At 38.2% G+C, this 15,666-nt stretch overlaps 1 protein-coding gene across 1 annotated transcript; it reads right to left on the bottom strand.

Annotated features, from left to right (window-relative positions):
- Positions 1-5,973: 5,973 nt before the first annotated feature.
- LOC128505732 (beta-microseminoprotein E1-like) lies at positions 5,974-12,237 on the bottom strand. Its single transcript, XM_053476301.1, has 4 exons — positions 12,166-12,237; positions 11,342-11,435; positions 8,597-8,714; positions 5,974-7,012 (listed from the first exon to the last, which is right to left on the bottom strand). The coding sequence occupies exons 1-4, from the start codon at positions 12,166-12,168 to the stop codon at positions 6,901-6,903; spliced, it is 327 nt and encodes a 108-aa protein (XP_053332276.1). The 5' UTR covers positions 12,169-12,237; the 3' UTR covers positions 5,974-6,900.
- Positions 12,238-15,666: the final 3,429 nt, after the last annotated feature.

The raw sequence follows: 15,666 nt of genomic DNA, 5'->3' as shown, positions 1-15,666 counted from the left end.
TGTACAATTTTCATGAAAATATTTTTTTATATTATTCTGTTATGGGACACCATCATTTATTTTATTTATTCTTTATTATTATTATTATTATTATTATTATTATTATTATTACCAGAGGTACAATTTTCTTAACACCATTACAACAATGGGGCTTTTTGACTCAGCTACAGCATGAATTCAGGATACGCTAATTACAATATAGTAATGCATTCTAATTTGTGTTTATACTTACTTCTAAAAGTGAGATATGTGCATGCTTTAAAAAAAAAGTAAAAAAAAAAAAAAAAAACTCCACAAAAATAACACCACATGTCCCTATACCGCAGCTATGAGCTTAGGCTTTTTAATGTCGGGTTGCCAGGCAACTCCATCACGCAGGTAATTAATGAAAATGAACTACACCTGGTTGTGCACATTTTATAAACCCACGGTGTGCTTTATTTAGTCACAAAAATCATATGTAGATCTTTGAGTTATGCTGTGGTAAAAATCTAATTATTAGACTGAAGTCATCTGTGTTTTCTGGTATAAAAAATAGACTTTATTTAGGTACAATAAAGCCGAGTTTGTCTGCCAGAGCAACAAACTTTTATCGTTAGAGGAGGGATTTTCTTCCCTTCCATTAATTTTGTTTACATTCCAGACTGCTCTGTGTATGTGCTACTCTTTACCACTAAGTGTATTATAAGTAAAAAATAACATTGACTTTATTAGTGTGATTTTGGTGATATATTTTGTAAAATATAAAGAGTTTTCAATGTAAAAAATTCAAATTTTATTCATCACATACACAGTCATACACAGTATAATTTGAAGTGAAATGCTCATACGACTGCTGATGACCTAAAATTTTAAAAACAAAGTTGCAGTAAAAAATAAGAGAAATAAGGGAATTTTACAAATTAGAAATATAGAGCATTGAAACATGGAAAAATATGAAGATAAACTTTAGCTGTAAATGACTTTTAAGATTTACATTATGTACAAATAATAATAAAAAAAATAGAAGAATAAAAATAGAAATCTAAAAAAATAATAAAATAATGAAATACAATAAATTGAAAAATAAAAAAAGTTGAAATGTAATGTATAACCTTGTCTGGTTATAGGCAAAATAAGTTTACAGTGGTGTGAAAAACTATTTGCCCCCTTCCGGATTTCTTATTCTTTTGCATGTTTGTCACACAAAATGTTTCTGATCATCAAACACATTTAACTATTAGTCAAAGATAACACAAGTAAACACAAAATGCAGTTTTTAAATTTTGGTTTTTATTATTTAGGGACAAAAAAAATTCAAACCTTCATGGCCCTGTGTGAAAAAGTAATTGCCCCCTGAACCTAATAACTGGTTGGGCCACCCTTAGCAGCAATAACTGTAATCAAGTGTTTGCGATAATTTTGCAACGAGTCTTTTACAGCGCTCTGGAGCAATTTTGGCCCACTCCTCTTTGCAGAATTGTTGTAATTCAGCTTTATTTGAGGGTTTTCTAGCATGAACCGCCTTTTTAAGGTCATCCCACAACATCTCAATAGGATTCAGGTCAGGACTTTGACTGGGCCACTCCAAAGTCTTCATTTTTCTTTCAGTTTTTCTTCAGCCATTCAGAGGTGGATTTGCTGGTGTGTTTTGGGTCATTGTCCTGCTGCAGCACCCAAGATCGCTTCAGCTTGAGTGGTCGAACAGATGGCCGGACATTCTCCTTCAGGATTTTTTGGTAGACAGTAGAATTCATGGTTCCATCTATCACAGCAAGCCTTCCAGGTCCTAAAGCAGCAAAACAACCCCAGACCATCACACTACCACCACCACCATATTTTACTGTTGGTATGATGTTCTTTTTCTGAAATGCTGTGTTACTTTTACGGCAGATGTAACGGGACACGCACCTTCCAAAAAGTTCAACTTTTGTCTCGTCGGTCCACAAGGTATTTTCCCAAAAGTCTTGGCAATCATTTTTTAGCAAAATTAAGACGAGCCTTAATGTTCTTTTTGCTTAAAAGTGGTTTGCGCCTTGGAAATCTGCCATGCAGGCCGTTTTTGCCCAGTCTCTTTCTTAAGGTGGAGTCGTGAAAACTGACCTTAATTAAGGCAAGTGAGGCCTGCAGTTCTTTAGATGTTGTCCTGGGATCTTTTGTGGCCTCTCGGATGAGTTGTCTCTGCGCTCTTGGGGTAATTTTGGTCGGCCGGCCACTCCTGGGAAGGTTCACCACTGTTCCATGTTTTTGCCATTTGTGGATAATGGCTCTCACTGTGGTTCGCTGGAGTCCCAAAGCTTTAAAAAAAAGCTTTATAACCTTTACCAGACTGATAGATCTCAATTACTTTTGTTCTCATTTGTTCCTGAATTTCTTTGGATCTTGGCATGATGTCTAGCTTTTGAGGTGCTCTTGGTCTACTTCTCTGTGTCAGGTAGCTGCTATTTAAGTGATTTCTTAATTAAAACAGGTGTGGCAGTAATCAGGCCTGGGGGTGACTACAGAAATTGAACTCAGGTGTGGTAAACCACAGTTAAATTATTTTTTAACGAGGGGGGCAATCACTTTTTCACACAGGGCCATGTAGATTTGGAGTTTTTTTTCTCCCTTAATAAGTAAACCTTTATTTAAAAAGTGCATTTTGTGTTCAATTATGTTATCTTTGACTAATAGTTAACGGTTTTTGATAAGCAGAAACATTTAAGTGTGACAAACATGCAAAAGAATAAGAAATCAGGAAGGGGGCAAATAGTTTTTCACACCACTGTATGTGCGGAATGTGCAGAATAGTGTGCAAGGTTATAGTTCAAAGTTTACAGTTCTTTGGTGTGCAAAATGTGCAAATATGTAATGTGTAAATGTGTGTAACTTCTATGTCGCAATTCAAAGTTTGCAGTTCTGCGGTGTGCAAATGCAAGTGGGCATGTGACTAGTAGTGAAAAAACAGCTCAGAGTTTCCTACAGTATGTGGTACTATGATTGAGATTCCTTATAGCCTATGGGAAGAAGCTTCTCCTCTGTCTCTCTGTGTTGGCCTTTAGGGAGCAGAAGCGCTTTCCTGACCGCAACAGAGAGAACAGTCCATTGTAGGGGTGGCTGAGCTCTTTCACAATCTTCTTGGCTTTGGTCTAGCACCACTTGTTGTAGATCAAGTGAAGGTCAGGGAGCTTGGCTCAGCTGATCCCACCACCCTCTATAGAGCTCGTCTGTCCTGCATGGTACTGTTCCTGGACCAGGTTGTGATACTTCCAGTCAAGATGCTCTCTATAGTGCAGGAGTAGTAGTTTCTTAAGCACCTTAGAGGGCAGTATAAGATCTCTAGCGTCTGAGGTGGTAGAGATGCTGCCAGGCTTTTTTCACAGGCCTTATCCACCCACGGCCAACTTTCTGATGGTCAATTTTTGCATGGTATCATCCCTTTATTTAGTTTTATTAGTTTGCTGATGAACTGCTTCAATAAACACGTTGATGCCAGAACATGTCGCAGTCTGCATCATCGAGTGCATCCTGTAGAGCGGCCACTGATTAGTCTGTTCAGTGCGCAACCTTCCTCTGAGCCGGAAATTCCTGCTCAAGCCTGTTTATACGGTATTTTGGATGGCGGCGTGGTCGGATTTTCCATACGGTGGTCGAGATTGTCCCTTGTAGCCATCTTTGGTTGTAGTATTAGTGGTCCAGTGTCCTTTCGCCCCTGGTGTGGCAGGCGATATGCCCTCTGATCATGGTTGTGTAACCATGCTTGTATGACTCGACCTCAGTGCAGCTTTTGACACCATTGATCATAGTATTCTTCTTCACAGGTTAGAAAATGTAGTAGGAATTAAGGGTACAGCCCTCTCCTGGCTCAGATCCTATTTGACCGATCGGTATCAGTATGTAGACTTAAATGGTGATTATTTTAAATGTTCTCTAGTGGAGTTTGGTGTTCCACAGGGTTCAGTTTTAGGCCCATTGCTTTTTTCCCTTTACATGCTTCCTCTGGGCAACATAATCCGTAAGCATGGTATTAGTTTTCACTGTTATGCTGACGACACACAGTTATATGTCTCAGCAAAACCTGATGAGATAAACCAGGTTACTAAAGTTGAGCAATGTGTGCAGGAAATAAGAAATTGGATGTTAATTAACTTCCTTTTGCTTAATCCAGATAAGACAGAAGTTCTAGTCATAGGACCGCATACAGCTAGAAGTAAGATTCTAGATCACTCTGTAACCTTAGATGGCCTTTCATCAAGTGCAACAGTAAAAGACCTCGGTGTGATTATAGAGTTCAGCCTTTTATTTGAAGCTTATGTACATAATATTACCAGGATAGCATTCTTTCACCTCAGAAATATTGCCAAGATAAGAAAGATACTGTCGCTAAACAATGCAGAAAAACTAGTTCATGCTTTTATCACCTCTAAGTTGGACTATTGTAATGCCTTACAAATAATGTCCAGGCTAAAAACCTATTTATTTAATTAAGCATTTTTATAAATAGATTTGTCTTGGGTAAAGGGGCAGATCTGGGGGACTCATGGGCGTAAAGTATTATGGTGACCTGGTTTGTTTAGATGCTGTCTTACCCACTCTTATTGATTACTCAGGTTTGTTGACGGTGAGGTGATTGTTTGCTTTACATCTCAGGGAGCCCTCATGTCTGTGTTTCCTTCTGGCTTTTTTAGTTATGCTGTTATAGTTAGTCCTGCCGGAGTCTCTGCTTGCACTCTACACTAAATATACATTCACATTATTCATTATGTGACTGCGACCATACCTAACTGTTATCTCTCTTCTTTTGCTCTCCCCTCTTCTGTTCTCTCTCCTTCCTCTCTCTCCTCCCTCTCTCCCCCCCTCTCTTTTCCCTCTCTCTGTCGAGCTACACATGAGCTGCCAGTGATCCAGACTCCCTCTGCCCTCTGGACCTTTCTGACCCATCCTGGTGCCCCGCTTCTGGTTGGAAATCTCATCGCATGGATGCCCTTTATGTCTCTTTGGGATCTGTCTGGTGTGTGGGGATGGTTTCACTCTACCATGAAGATGGTGTTGACCTCGACTGGTGTTGACGGCTGTTTCTCAGAGGACTTGACTTGGCTGCAGTTGCTAGATGGTTCAAGACTGGAATTTCCTACAAGTCTTCCTGAGTCTCCAATAACTACCTGGACTTCATATTAACATCAATTACCATCAACTGTTATAGCTGAACTGCCTGCCACCTAAATATAAATGCAGATCAACAGTATAAATGCAGATCAACTCCTGCTTTCTGTTTCACCCAAATGAGGATGGGTTCCCTGTTGAGTCTGGTTCCTCTCAAGGTTTCTTCCTATTACCACCTCAGGTAGTTTTTTCTTGCCACTGTCGCCAGCGGCATGCTCACCAGGGACAATCTGCTCATCTTGATTCATGCACACTTACATTTCATACAAACTTAAATAATTCTTTTGATTGTGTAAAGCTCGTTTGCGAGCAATGACAATTGTTAAAAGCACTATACAAATAAAATTGAATTGAAAAAATTGAATTGAATAACCTATGTAAATATATATTTTTCATATCTTTCTATTTAAATTGTGTTTATTTTAAAGGAATGTTAATTGTTCATACATATTGTCCCAGTGTTCCTTGTGCCTAATGATAAGCGGAAATGGTTGCCGTTATGGAAACGTGCGAAATGCTTCCCCTGTGTGCTCCACTCTGCCCAGCGCCGCCTTTTGCCAACCGTGTGCCCGCATGCCAGCTGGGCACTGACAACGGACCTGCATGTGTACACCTTCAACTATCTTTCTCCTTTTCTTTCCATACTCCCTCCTTTTGACTGTAAGACCTCGCCTCGTGCCTGTGTGACAAATCTTATTATGATCGAATTTGAGCAAAGTAAATGTTAACACAGGGAGCCCTTAAATGTTATGTGTAATTAGAAAAGCTACGTGTGTAGGGTTTTATGTCTTCTTATATTTTGTGTTCTTTAAATTTGTAGTAGATTTATTAACTGAAATAAATGAAACTAAATGACTATAAAATTTATTCATTTTCAGGACGTGATACTGCGTCAGCAGATTATACTGTAAGAATAAAATGCAGTAGGCTGTTATGATTATCATAATTTTCTTAAATAAATATGGTTACACACTAGACTTGGTGCTAATCCATTGCAGGGCACAGACACATGCAAACTATGGGCAATTTGTGAATGCCAATAAACCTAATATGCATGTCTTTGGACTCTTGGAGGAACCTGGAGAAAACCTACCAAACATGGGAAGAACATGCAATATCCATGCACAAAGAAGTGGGAATCGAACTCAGACCCTAGAAGTGCAAGGTGATAAAGCTAAAAACAAAAATTGTATAATCTTTGTTAAGCAAATGGATGCTGCATTATTCTAAATGAAAAAGAAAATATTATTAAGATTGTTAAGAAACCAACATTAAATCACCAATGTTAGTACAGCAACATTGTTCTAACATAGAAACACAAGCAAATAACAATGGTCATTCAACATTATTCAATAATGTTGCTGCAATGTCAATTCAGGTTAAATTTACACTCTTCAACATTTGATTGCATTAGATTACAGGAATAATATGTGAAAAGCTTGTGAAAATAAATCAAGCCTGTTATGATCATGTTAATGGTAATCACAATTGCTGTTTATAGCTCAGTTTTGTATTTTGCACGGTTTAGCAAAATTTTAATAGTTATATTGATCATGCTTTCTGTCATAGCCAACTTTTATTTTAGAACTCATTCATATATTTTTCTGTACTTGATCCAGGATTGTCTTCTATTAAACTCTAGGGCTTAGCCTGTATATTGTATTATTAAACCATATAATGTAAGTCTACAATGCTTTATTGTGCTTTAACGATCAAAGTTTAATCAAAGTTATCATTGTATTATTTTTGTGATGACCTTAATTCAGTTTATCTTGACAATCACTTCCCAGCAGCGCCACATGGAACACTTTTATCCAGATGAATCAGTTCATATGTACATGTTTCATAATCATATTTAATGCTGCAACCTCCAGACACACTTGTTGGCCATCTGTAAAATAAAATAAAAGATCATTTTAAACTAAATCATCAAATTAGTAGAAGTATATTTTACAATTTAAAAAAGTTAAATTCTTGCAACAATTTGCAATTATTGAGCATAAAATTAGAAACAGAGCACAAAAATTAGTAAATATGCTCGCATACAAAATATCAGTACACGGGCACCAACGACCTACACTTCCTTTTTTAGTTTGCATTTTCTGTTCGGGTTGTGACAATTAATTTAAAAAAATAGTCGAAATAGTGATACTTATATTGGTGCTAACTTTAAATTTAGTCTCAAAGTCTTGATCCTGTAGAGGATCAAGGAACATCATCTATTAAAAAGTATTTATTTACCCTTTTGTTTGTTATTTTGTTAGCTTAGTTGTGTCCTATTGCAGTATACACACATAGGTATCATTATCCATCCATACTGTCAAACACTGTCCTATTAGTTTTGCAGAATTTGGCTAAATCTCAACAGAAAGTATACAACTGTACATGTCAAAATTTATCCTAGTACATCTATTAGCAATCACATAACCAATAGCATCCATAAATGTCCATGTCATAACACTACTTCCACCATGTTTGATAAACGATGCAGTATCTTTTGGATTGTAAGCTCCTCCTATCCTTCTGCTACAAGCTTTCTGTTCTTGAGTGTTGGCATCTTGAGGTACATAAACCCACTGTATTTTCATTCACAAAAGACTCTTTTGGTAGACTTTAACAATAATAAGAATAAGACCTCTAGAGGGTAGGGATTATTCTTCCCCAAAAAAGTTTACCTGTGCATTTCTTTTTTAAGGAATGTTTAAAGTTGTTGATTTGGTGACACCTTAAGTTTCTGATACAGTAGCTGTCTTTCTGGTACTGTAGGTCTGTTTTGTGTCTTCCAGCTTAAAGATAGCCTCTTTCACTTGCACTAACATCTCTATAAATTTGCATAAACATCTACCAAATGTAAATTCACACAGATTCTAATCCCTTAATTTGTTATGGAATTAATTAAATTTGTTATGATATCAGCTTCATATCAGTAGGTTGGCTCATTAGTTTGACTGTGGCTGTAATTCCTGAAGGGTCAATGCAATATTTTTGGTAATCCTCTAGGTGAGATCTTTATTGGCTGCTACTTTTAAACATCCCATCCATCCCATCATTGTGACAAATACACTATCTAGGGATGTGAGAAATGTAAAGTTCTACTGCACAATGAGTGGTACAAGATATACTGTACCATGGACAGTAAAAAGGATATAAAATATTTCATCTATAACAATAATATAAAATGTGGCAATGTACTTTGTTACAATAAAGCAACCATGTTGACGTACAATAATTGTATTTATTGTATTTGCTCCTGTTATTTATATAAGGGTTTTAAATGATTTGTAGATTTGGGTGTCCTGAATTCTCACTTCTTTCTGTTTAACACCAGATTAAATGAAATCAGTTTTTAATTGCAAAAAAATTACACTTAAGATTGAGTGCTAGTGGTCGTTAAAGGCTCAATAACCCTACATATGTCCATCCGTTTATATATGCTGCATCTAAGAGCATTTTGTTGTGTGTTGTGTGTATTTACCCATCACAGCATCCCATGGAATGAGCTGTGCATGTGCATCTTTGACACAGTTTGTTATTCCAGGTGGATCCGACTGGATGCCACTTGTTATCCAAAGTATCCTTACAGTGAGTCATGCCTTAAACAGAGTCAGTGATCAGCATTACAGTAATATATGAACTAACTGGACACTTATACAGTAAATACTTATACTCCTAGTAAATTGTGCAGTTATCTATTCAGCTTGTTATGTGACAGCAGCACAATGCATAAACATAATGCAGGTCCAAATAATGCAGATAAAAAACATAAATCAAGATGGAAAGTTTGAAGACATTATTATCTGTAATTGGCTAGTACTGTTGAGCCTGTGTTCACTTTTGCCTCATATGCATGTTCATTTGGTGGTCAACTCTATGTTTAACACAATTATAAAGATTGCTTATTTAAGTTACTATATGAATTTTTTTCTCTTTTACCATGCAGTTACTGGCACCATTTAATCCATTAAAGTTTCATTTTAACACAAAGTAAATGTATCATGTCCAGTTGTTGATAAAAGTGTGAATGGGTTTATGGGGGTTGGGGGGGCTTTTGATATCCCTGCTACACCTAAAAACAACTTTTCTCAGTGGCATGGTAAAAGGAACATTTTTCTATTACGGCTGGAGCTTTTCGGATTGAAACTTTCTTAATTGTGTTAAAGGACCAGGAAGATAAGGTATTTATCAACTGATTATTGGTGCTGGACCCCATGTTGCTATGCTTTGCTGGAATTTGTAAATGGAAAGACATACATGCAATAACAGGTGTAACATTGGTTTTGCACTGTCCTGGATTTAATCAAAGCAGGAAGTATGAACCCAACTGGTAGGATCTGTGATGGCAGGACGCTCCCCACTCATAAGTATTAGTCTGTTTTTTTTCTTTTTCACCTCTGTTACATTCACCAGGGAAGATGCTCAAGAGGTTATTCTGGAGGCCTTCACTGAATTTAAAACACCAGTTTACATTATTTTACTGATAAAACCTTATTAAGGACACTAGGATTATTGGTGAACCCATCCCTAAACCCCATATTGGTATTTGTACTGGATCAACAGCTATAGGGGCAGGACCCATGACCATGCAAAATGCACAAATCACATTCCAGCTAGGCTACCACCTAAAAATCTTTTAATATAAGGATAATGGACCTTTACTTGGTTTATTTCTATCTCTGTTTCCTGATGTTTCCAGAGCTACAGTACCTCAAAGGCATTCAAGTTTGATCTACAGTACAACCACTGCAGATCAAGTAAAGTTGTTCCCAAGTGCCCAGGACTATTATGATATTATGGAAGATGTTGACTAATGTTGGCTCGTAAAACATTTGATTATGTCATTAATCTGCTCACTTCCCCTATGGATAGTTTTTTCTCCCTGTTGCCATCAGAACACAAAGCTATGGAAGACCACATTAAAGATCACCATGCAGCATCTCCATTGTCAAAGGCTAGCTCAGTAATGAGAGGTTCTGCACCTCTACCAGTGCTACTAAGCCCATCAAAAGCTGTGGACATTGATACACAGCAGTAACAATACTGTTCTCTGAAGTTTAAGCTATGGTGCCTTTCATTTGTTTTGCTGTCCAATCTTATGTGGCTAATTACTATGTACAGTACAAGGTCACACTATCCTAAGACAATTAGGTTGGAGAACCTGGTGAGCACACAAATGTGGAAATCGTTTGAAAAACCTAGATGAACAGCAGTGAGTTGTATGGGAATGGAGCATATTCTCTGCCTACTGTATATCAAGCCTTGTGGAGCAGTACAAATTGTGGCGTGCACCTAAATCTCTATCATTCCTCGCTCACTTTGGAGCATACCAGGTAGGTGGCCTCCCCTTCTGCAGGAATGGGCACCGGTTGGTGATTGTTTCTCAGTAATAGACTTTGGGCTTGTCCCTGCATTATTAAACATGGGGAGGAGTGTAGCTCAGGGTCTGTTGGTCTGTTTGTCTCTCACTCTATTTCTGACTGGACCTGAAAAACTATAGAGCTGACTCGCGCTTTTAGCATCTGCCGCACAACTCAGCTCTGTAGTTTTTCAGGTCCAGTCAGAAATAGAGTGAGAGACATTCCCATGGCCCCACCCTCCCTCTTACACCTGCAGAAGGCGACCTACATAGTGAGCTCCAGAGTAAACGAGCAGTGATAGGAGATTTAGGCGCATGCCACAAAATGTACAAAGTAAGAATGCATTTGACACTCAAAGAGTCCTGATGCCCCTTCATAAAAAACGTGTCATCTTTAGCAAGCTAGCGGAAATTAACAAGCAAGGTAAAAGCTTACAATTTCAGAGGAAGGCAATTAAGAAACTTGCTAAAGGCTGTGGCTAAAGTCACAGTGACTTAGTCACCATTTAACATATACCCCAATCAAATCATCTGGGGGTGGGGCTGTCTCAGCTGATTGTGTTTTGTGATAAAAGGCTAAATCACCCAATGAGGCCAGGGTACACAACTGTACATGTGTCTGACTGGTAGAAACATCGGCAGTTTGCTACCACCAGTAACCAGTAAAGTTCAGCAGGTTTCTAATCTGGTATGGTTGTACATACTAACATAGTTTGGTACATGTCCTGTATCAGTGTAAATATACAAATATTTACCATACAAGACCATACAAATTTGGTTTTAAAATCCTTTGCTTCTAAAGCCAGTTATAAGGATTGTGTGTGTGTGTGTGTGTGTGTGTGTGTGTGTGCGTGTGGTAACATTAACCTGGTTTCTGTATTCCACTCCAGCAGGCAGCATGGCTCATATGGAAGAGAGCAAACAAGAGAAACCCCACAAACACGGAACTTTTCAGCATAGACTTTGGAACCAAACAAAAATGAACAAATTGATCAGGACAAAAGTTGCTTTTTTTTTTTTTTCAAGAGAACTACAGCAAGTTTATTTTAAACTCTTTTATCATTTTGACTTTAAAGGTTATTTTCCATGACCAAACTTATATCTGTTATTACAATATTACTGTATCACTAGCAGTTACAAAATTAAAATGCTACATTTCTAACTCTGCACAACCATTGTAGCAGCATGCATAAAGTATTTCTCCCTTCCAACCTTAAAAAATTTTGTTGGGTACAAAATGTGTACAGTAGAAAAACTTAAAATTCTAATTCTATTTGTCACATACACAGTCATACACAGTACGATATACAATGAAATGTTTATACGACTGCCCGTGACCTTAAAAAAGATTATAAATAAGAAATAAATTATAGAATAAAATAAGAAATAAAATATAGAAAAACTTTAGCTATAAAAAATATAGGAGATAAGAACAAAATATAAAAATATAAAAAAAAACTTAGCTGTACAAATATTAAAAAATTTGAAAATGTGTGTAAACATCAGAGGTCTAAATAATAGCCATTAGAACAACAATTTAAACAAATGTGTACACAAATGACATTCTGTATAAACCAAAATTAACTCCAGGTCATTTCAAGAAATGTTAATGAAACCTACTGTATGAGACATTTTACAGAAAATTAATTCACTGTAAAATAATTCACAATACATTTTTTGAGTCAACTTACCATTTTTCACTCTAATGCTGGAAATTTATGAACTTTAGTGGGTGCCTGGGTTTAAATACAACTGAAAGAGGGATGGGTTTATCAGTATTATGCAAACCGACAGGAAAGACTCCATGTCAGAGTAAGTTGTGCAATAGTATTGGGTAATATTGGTGTTTGGTCAAAGTGTAGAAAAGGGTAATGGGGAGAACAGCTATGACACAATGAACACTCGAAAAGTACAATACATTCGAGCTCCCCCCGCTGATTCATGAGGCCGAACAGGTAAATGTAGGTACAGTACAGATGTTTAAATGTGATAAGTTTAACATGTCATCGTAGGTAAAAATGTATGTAGTGCGAGTGTACTTCAACATGTTAAAAGTTTAGGTTAATACATGGCATTCTGTAAAAGATATGTGTGTTTTATAAATTGTGAAAATGTTGTATGTCTAAATACAAGGAACATTTAAACCAGGACCTAAACCCGTGTTCAATTTTTCGTGAATAAAGGTGTAAAACTGACTGATGTTTACAGAAGACTTCAAGCACAGTAAGATGATAAGTCTCTTAGTCGCAGTAAAACATTTGAATAGCGCAATTTCTAAAGACGGCCAAACATCTGTAAATAATGATGCCGGCTGAGATTGCTTGAAGCCCACTGCAGCCGTTTCCACATGATGTGTTGTGTATCACATGATCACAGCTGAGCCAATGGTTTTTCTCTCTCTTGCTCTGCAAAATTGTGGGTAATCGTCTCCCTAGCAAATTTGATTTGATTTGGTCTTAGTGCTTGTCTCTCACTAGTATAATCAACATCCGTGCACATGTGTACTGTTTACTATAACACTGTGACCACATCTGTGCATGTAAAGCCTCTTTCATTTTGTTTTTGTATGTGTATGTGTGTACAGCACGCGTGTACTCATTTTTAAAACACATGTGTGCGCGTGTGTAAAGCATAAGCAAGTGTCATTAAAGATATTAAAAATCCATTTTATCTTACTTTCTCTCTCTCAGCCTGCACTGATTCCTTTAATGTGTGTGCGTCCGCGTTATTGGGCACCGTGCCTCTCTCCTCCTCCTCTCCCCTTCACACACACCCAGCCTCCTCTCGCCGTCACACACACCCTCTTCGTCTCATCTTCACACACACTGTCACGATTCTTTTTTAAGGTAAAGTACAGGTTAATTTGTTTTATTTTTACTTTACAGCAGTGATTCTCTTAGTGCTTGCATGCATTCGGGTGTCAGAGATGCTTCTTGGTAATTTTCCCAATGTGGCAGTGTTTCCGTGTGTGTGTGTGTGTGAGAGAATGTCATTCCGCACAGTAATCCTCCCTCCTTCCAGGGTTACTGTGTAGGACTAGATGAGAGAGAGGGTGTCATTCCTCCTCTTCTCTTACCTTAGCTTCACACACACGCACACACATACCTAGCGCGTGCGCGCACACACATACACACACATTCACACATGCACAGGGCATACACGCACAAACACATGCACAGGCATGCTCACGAACACTAACGGAAAGTTATTTGTCAGGATTAATTTTTACTTTTTTCAAAGGTGCAGGTTGATTTGTTTATTTTTAAAACTTTACATTTTGTATTAATTATTTTTATGTACTTATTTTTTGGGTTGTGAAATGAATAATCTGATTTTTTTTTTTTTTTTATTATGGAAATTATACTTGTAAGGGCCATATTTCATTCTTGTGATTTGTTGTTATGTCTATCTTATTTCAGTTAATTAGTTAAGCATTAAGCATTAAGTATCATACTTATAATTTGTATTGTGACATCATTTCATGGGTTGTTCTGTGACATCATTCCACAGTTATGCAGTTCCATGTCTATCACGCACGTTAGTTGTAGTTGTTGTTAAGACACGGAAGGATACAGAAAGGTGTGGAGCACACAAGCTTTTGACCGTGAGACAGTAAGCTAAAAGGAATACAGTAAAATAAGTTGTTGTAACTGTAATCTATCGAAGCTACAGAACACAGCAAGCGACTTGTCGTGACTACAGTGGATTTATGCAAGAAACTGTAACAACCGTTGTTTTTGATGTTGAAAATAAACAAGAAACAAAGAAATCAACGAAACGTCTGATGTCGTCAGTGACACTGTGTAACTAAAGACACGCGTCAGAACTTGTGAATAACATGCACCTACATTAAAGTCAAAAGCTTGGCTCCACAGCAGAAATGAAGATAAGTGATGTAAGATTGTGAAGAGCGCGCGTGCGACTTCAAAACGCGCATCAACCGAAACCGAAAGCGAGAAGAGGACTTGCCTGCCTTAAACTTCACCATGTCACACGGCGAGGACAACGCCGCTATCGCCGAATCTAAGCAGGTGATGGTGCTCGACGAACTGAACGTCAGCGGCATCCAAGAGGTCCTTAACGTCAGCAGCATCCGAAGCTCGACTAAAAAAGGCAGAAGCCAACAGAGCAGCTTTGCTGGCTAAAGCAGCAACTTTGAGAGATCGGCAGGCGCTGGAGCTGGAGGAAGCACAACTAAAGGCTAAACAAGCACAATTAAAGGCACAAAAGGAAAGGCTGGAAATGGAAACGGCGCTTGCAATGGCCGATGCTGAACTAAATTCTTACCAGAACCGCAAAAAACAACATCCTGCCAGACGGAGCGTGGTCGTCGAAACGAGTGGTGCACGCCCCTCGGATCCAGAGCAAAACGACAACCGCAACCACAGTTCGGCAACGGAATACCTCGAGCTGCCATCACGCCTCCGAGCAACCCACTTAAGCATGCCAGTGAGTACCAAACCCATAATGTCAAGCACCCTAATGGAACGGCCCACCCAAGGTAACGAACACTCACTTTACAACACTGACATAGTGGAGCCTCAGGGTAGGATGCCACTTCAGGCAGATCTTACAGAAATGTTTGCAAAGAGTCAGAGGCAACATTCCTTACCTCCGCGCAACGTTCCTCCATTCTATGGTGACCCTCTTGAGTTCACGTCCTTCGTAAGAGCTTTTAAATATGCCATCGAGACCAACACTGATAGCAATCATGAAAGGCTGTTCTTCCTCGAGCAGTATACTGAAGGACAGCCTAAGGACCTAGTGAGAAGCTGCCAGCTCATGCCAGAACATCGTGGTTACGCAGAGGCTATAAAACTGTTACGTGATAATTTCGGAAATAGACAAATAATCGCTACAACGCTGATGCAAAAGGCACTCAACTGGCCGGAAATAAAGTCAGAGGACGGAAAGTCGCTCAAAAATTTTTCCCTGTTCCTAGTAAAATGTTACAATACCATGTCAAGCATTAACTACATGGATGAGCTAGACAATGCTACCAACTTGAGAGGTGTTGCCTCAAAACTGCCCTACAAATTGCGTGAAAAATGGAGAAGCCACGTATACGAGTACGAAGAGCGCAATGAAGAAACAGCTAAGTTCGTGCAGCTGATGAAATTCGTAGAACGGGAAGCAAAGGCAATGTCTAACCCACTTTTTGGAGACCTGAACGTTTCGACTAGTGGTACAAC

This window comes from Clarias gariepinus, chromosome 17 (genome assembly GCF_024256425.1).
Source record: "Clarias gariepinus isolate MV-2021 ecotype Netherlands chromosome 17, CGAR_prim_01v2, whole genome shotgun sequence".
Taxonomy (NCBI): domain Eukaryota; kingdom Metazoa; phylum Chordata; class Actinopteri; order Siluriformes; family Clariidae; genus Clarias; species Clarias gariepinus.
The sequence above is the reverse complement of the archived record's forward strand: the minus strand, read 5'-3'. Positions and strand labels throughout refer to the sequence as shown.

Excerpts from the sequence above, each read along its gene's own strand:
- LOC128505732 (XM_053476301.1), bottom strand. Across the intron at positions 8,715-11,341 it reads GAGTGGAATACAGAAACCAG|GCATGACTCACTGTAAGGAT; the intron begins GTTAATGTTACC and ends ACTCTGTTTAAG. Across the intron at positions 7,013-8,596 it reads TCCATGGGATGCTGTGATGG|ATGGCCAACAAGTGTGTCTG; the intron begins GTAAATACACAC and ends TTTATTTTACAG.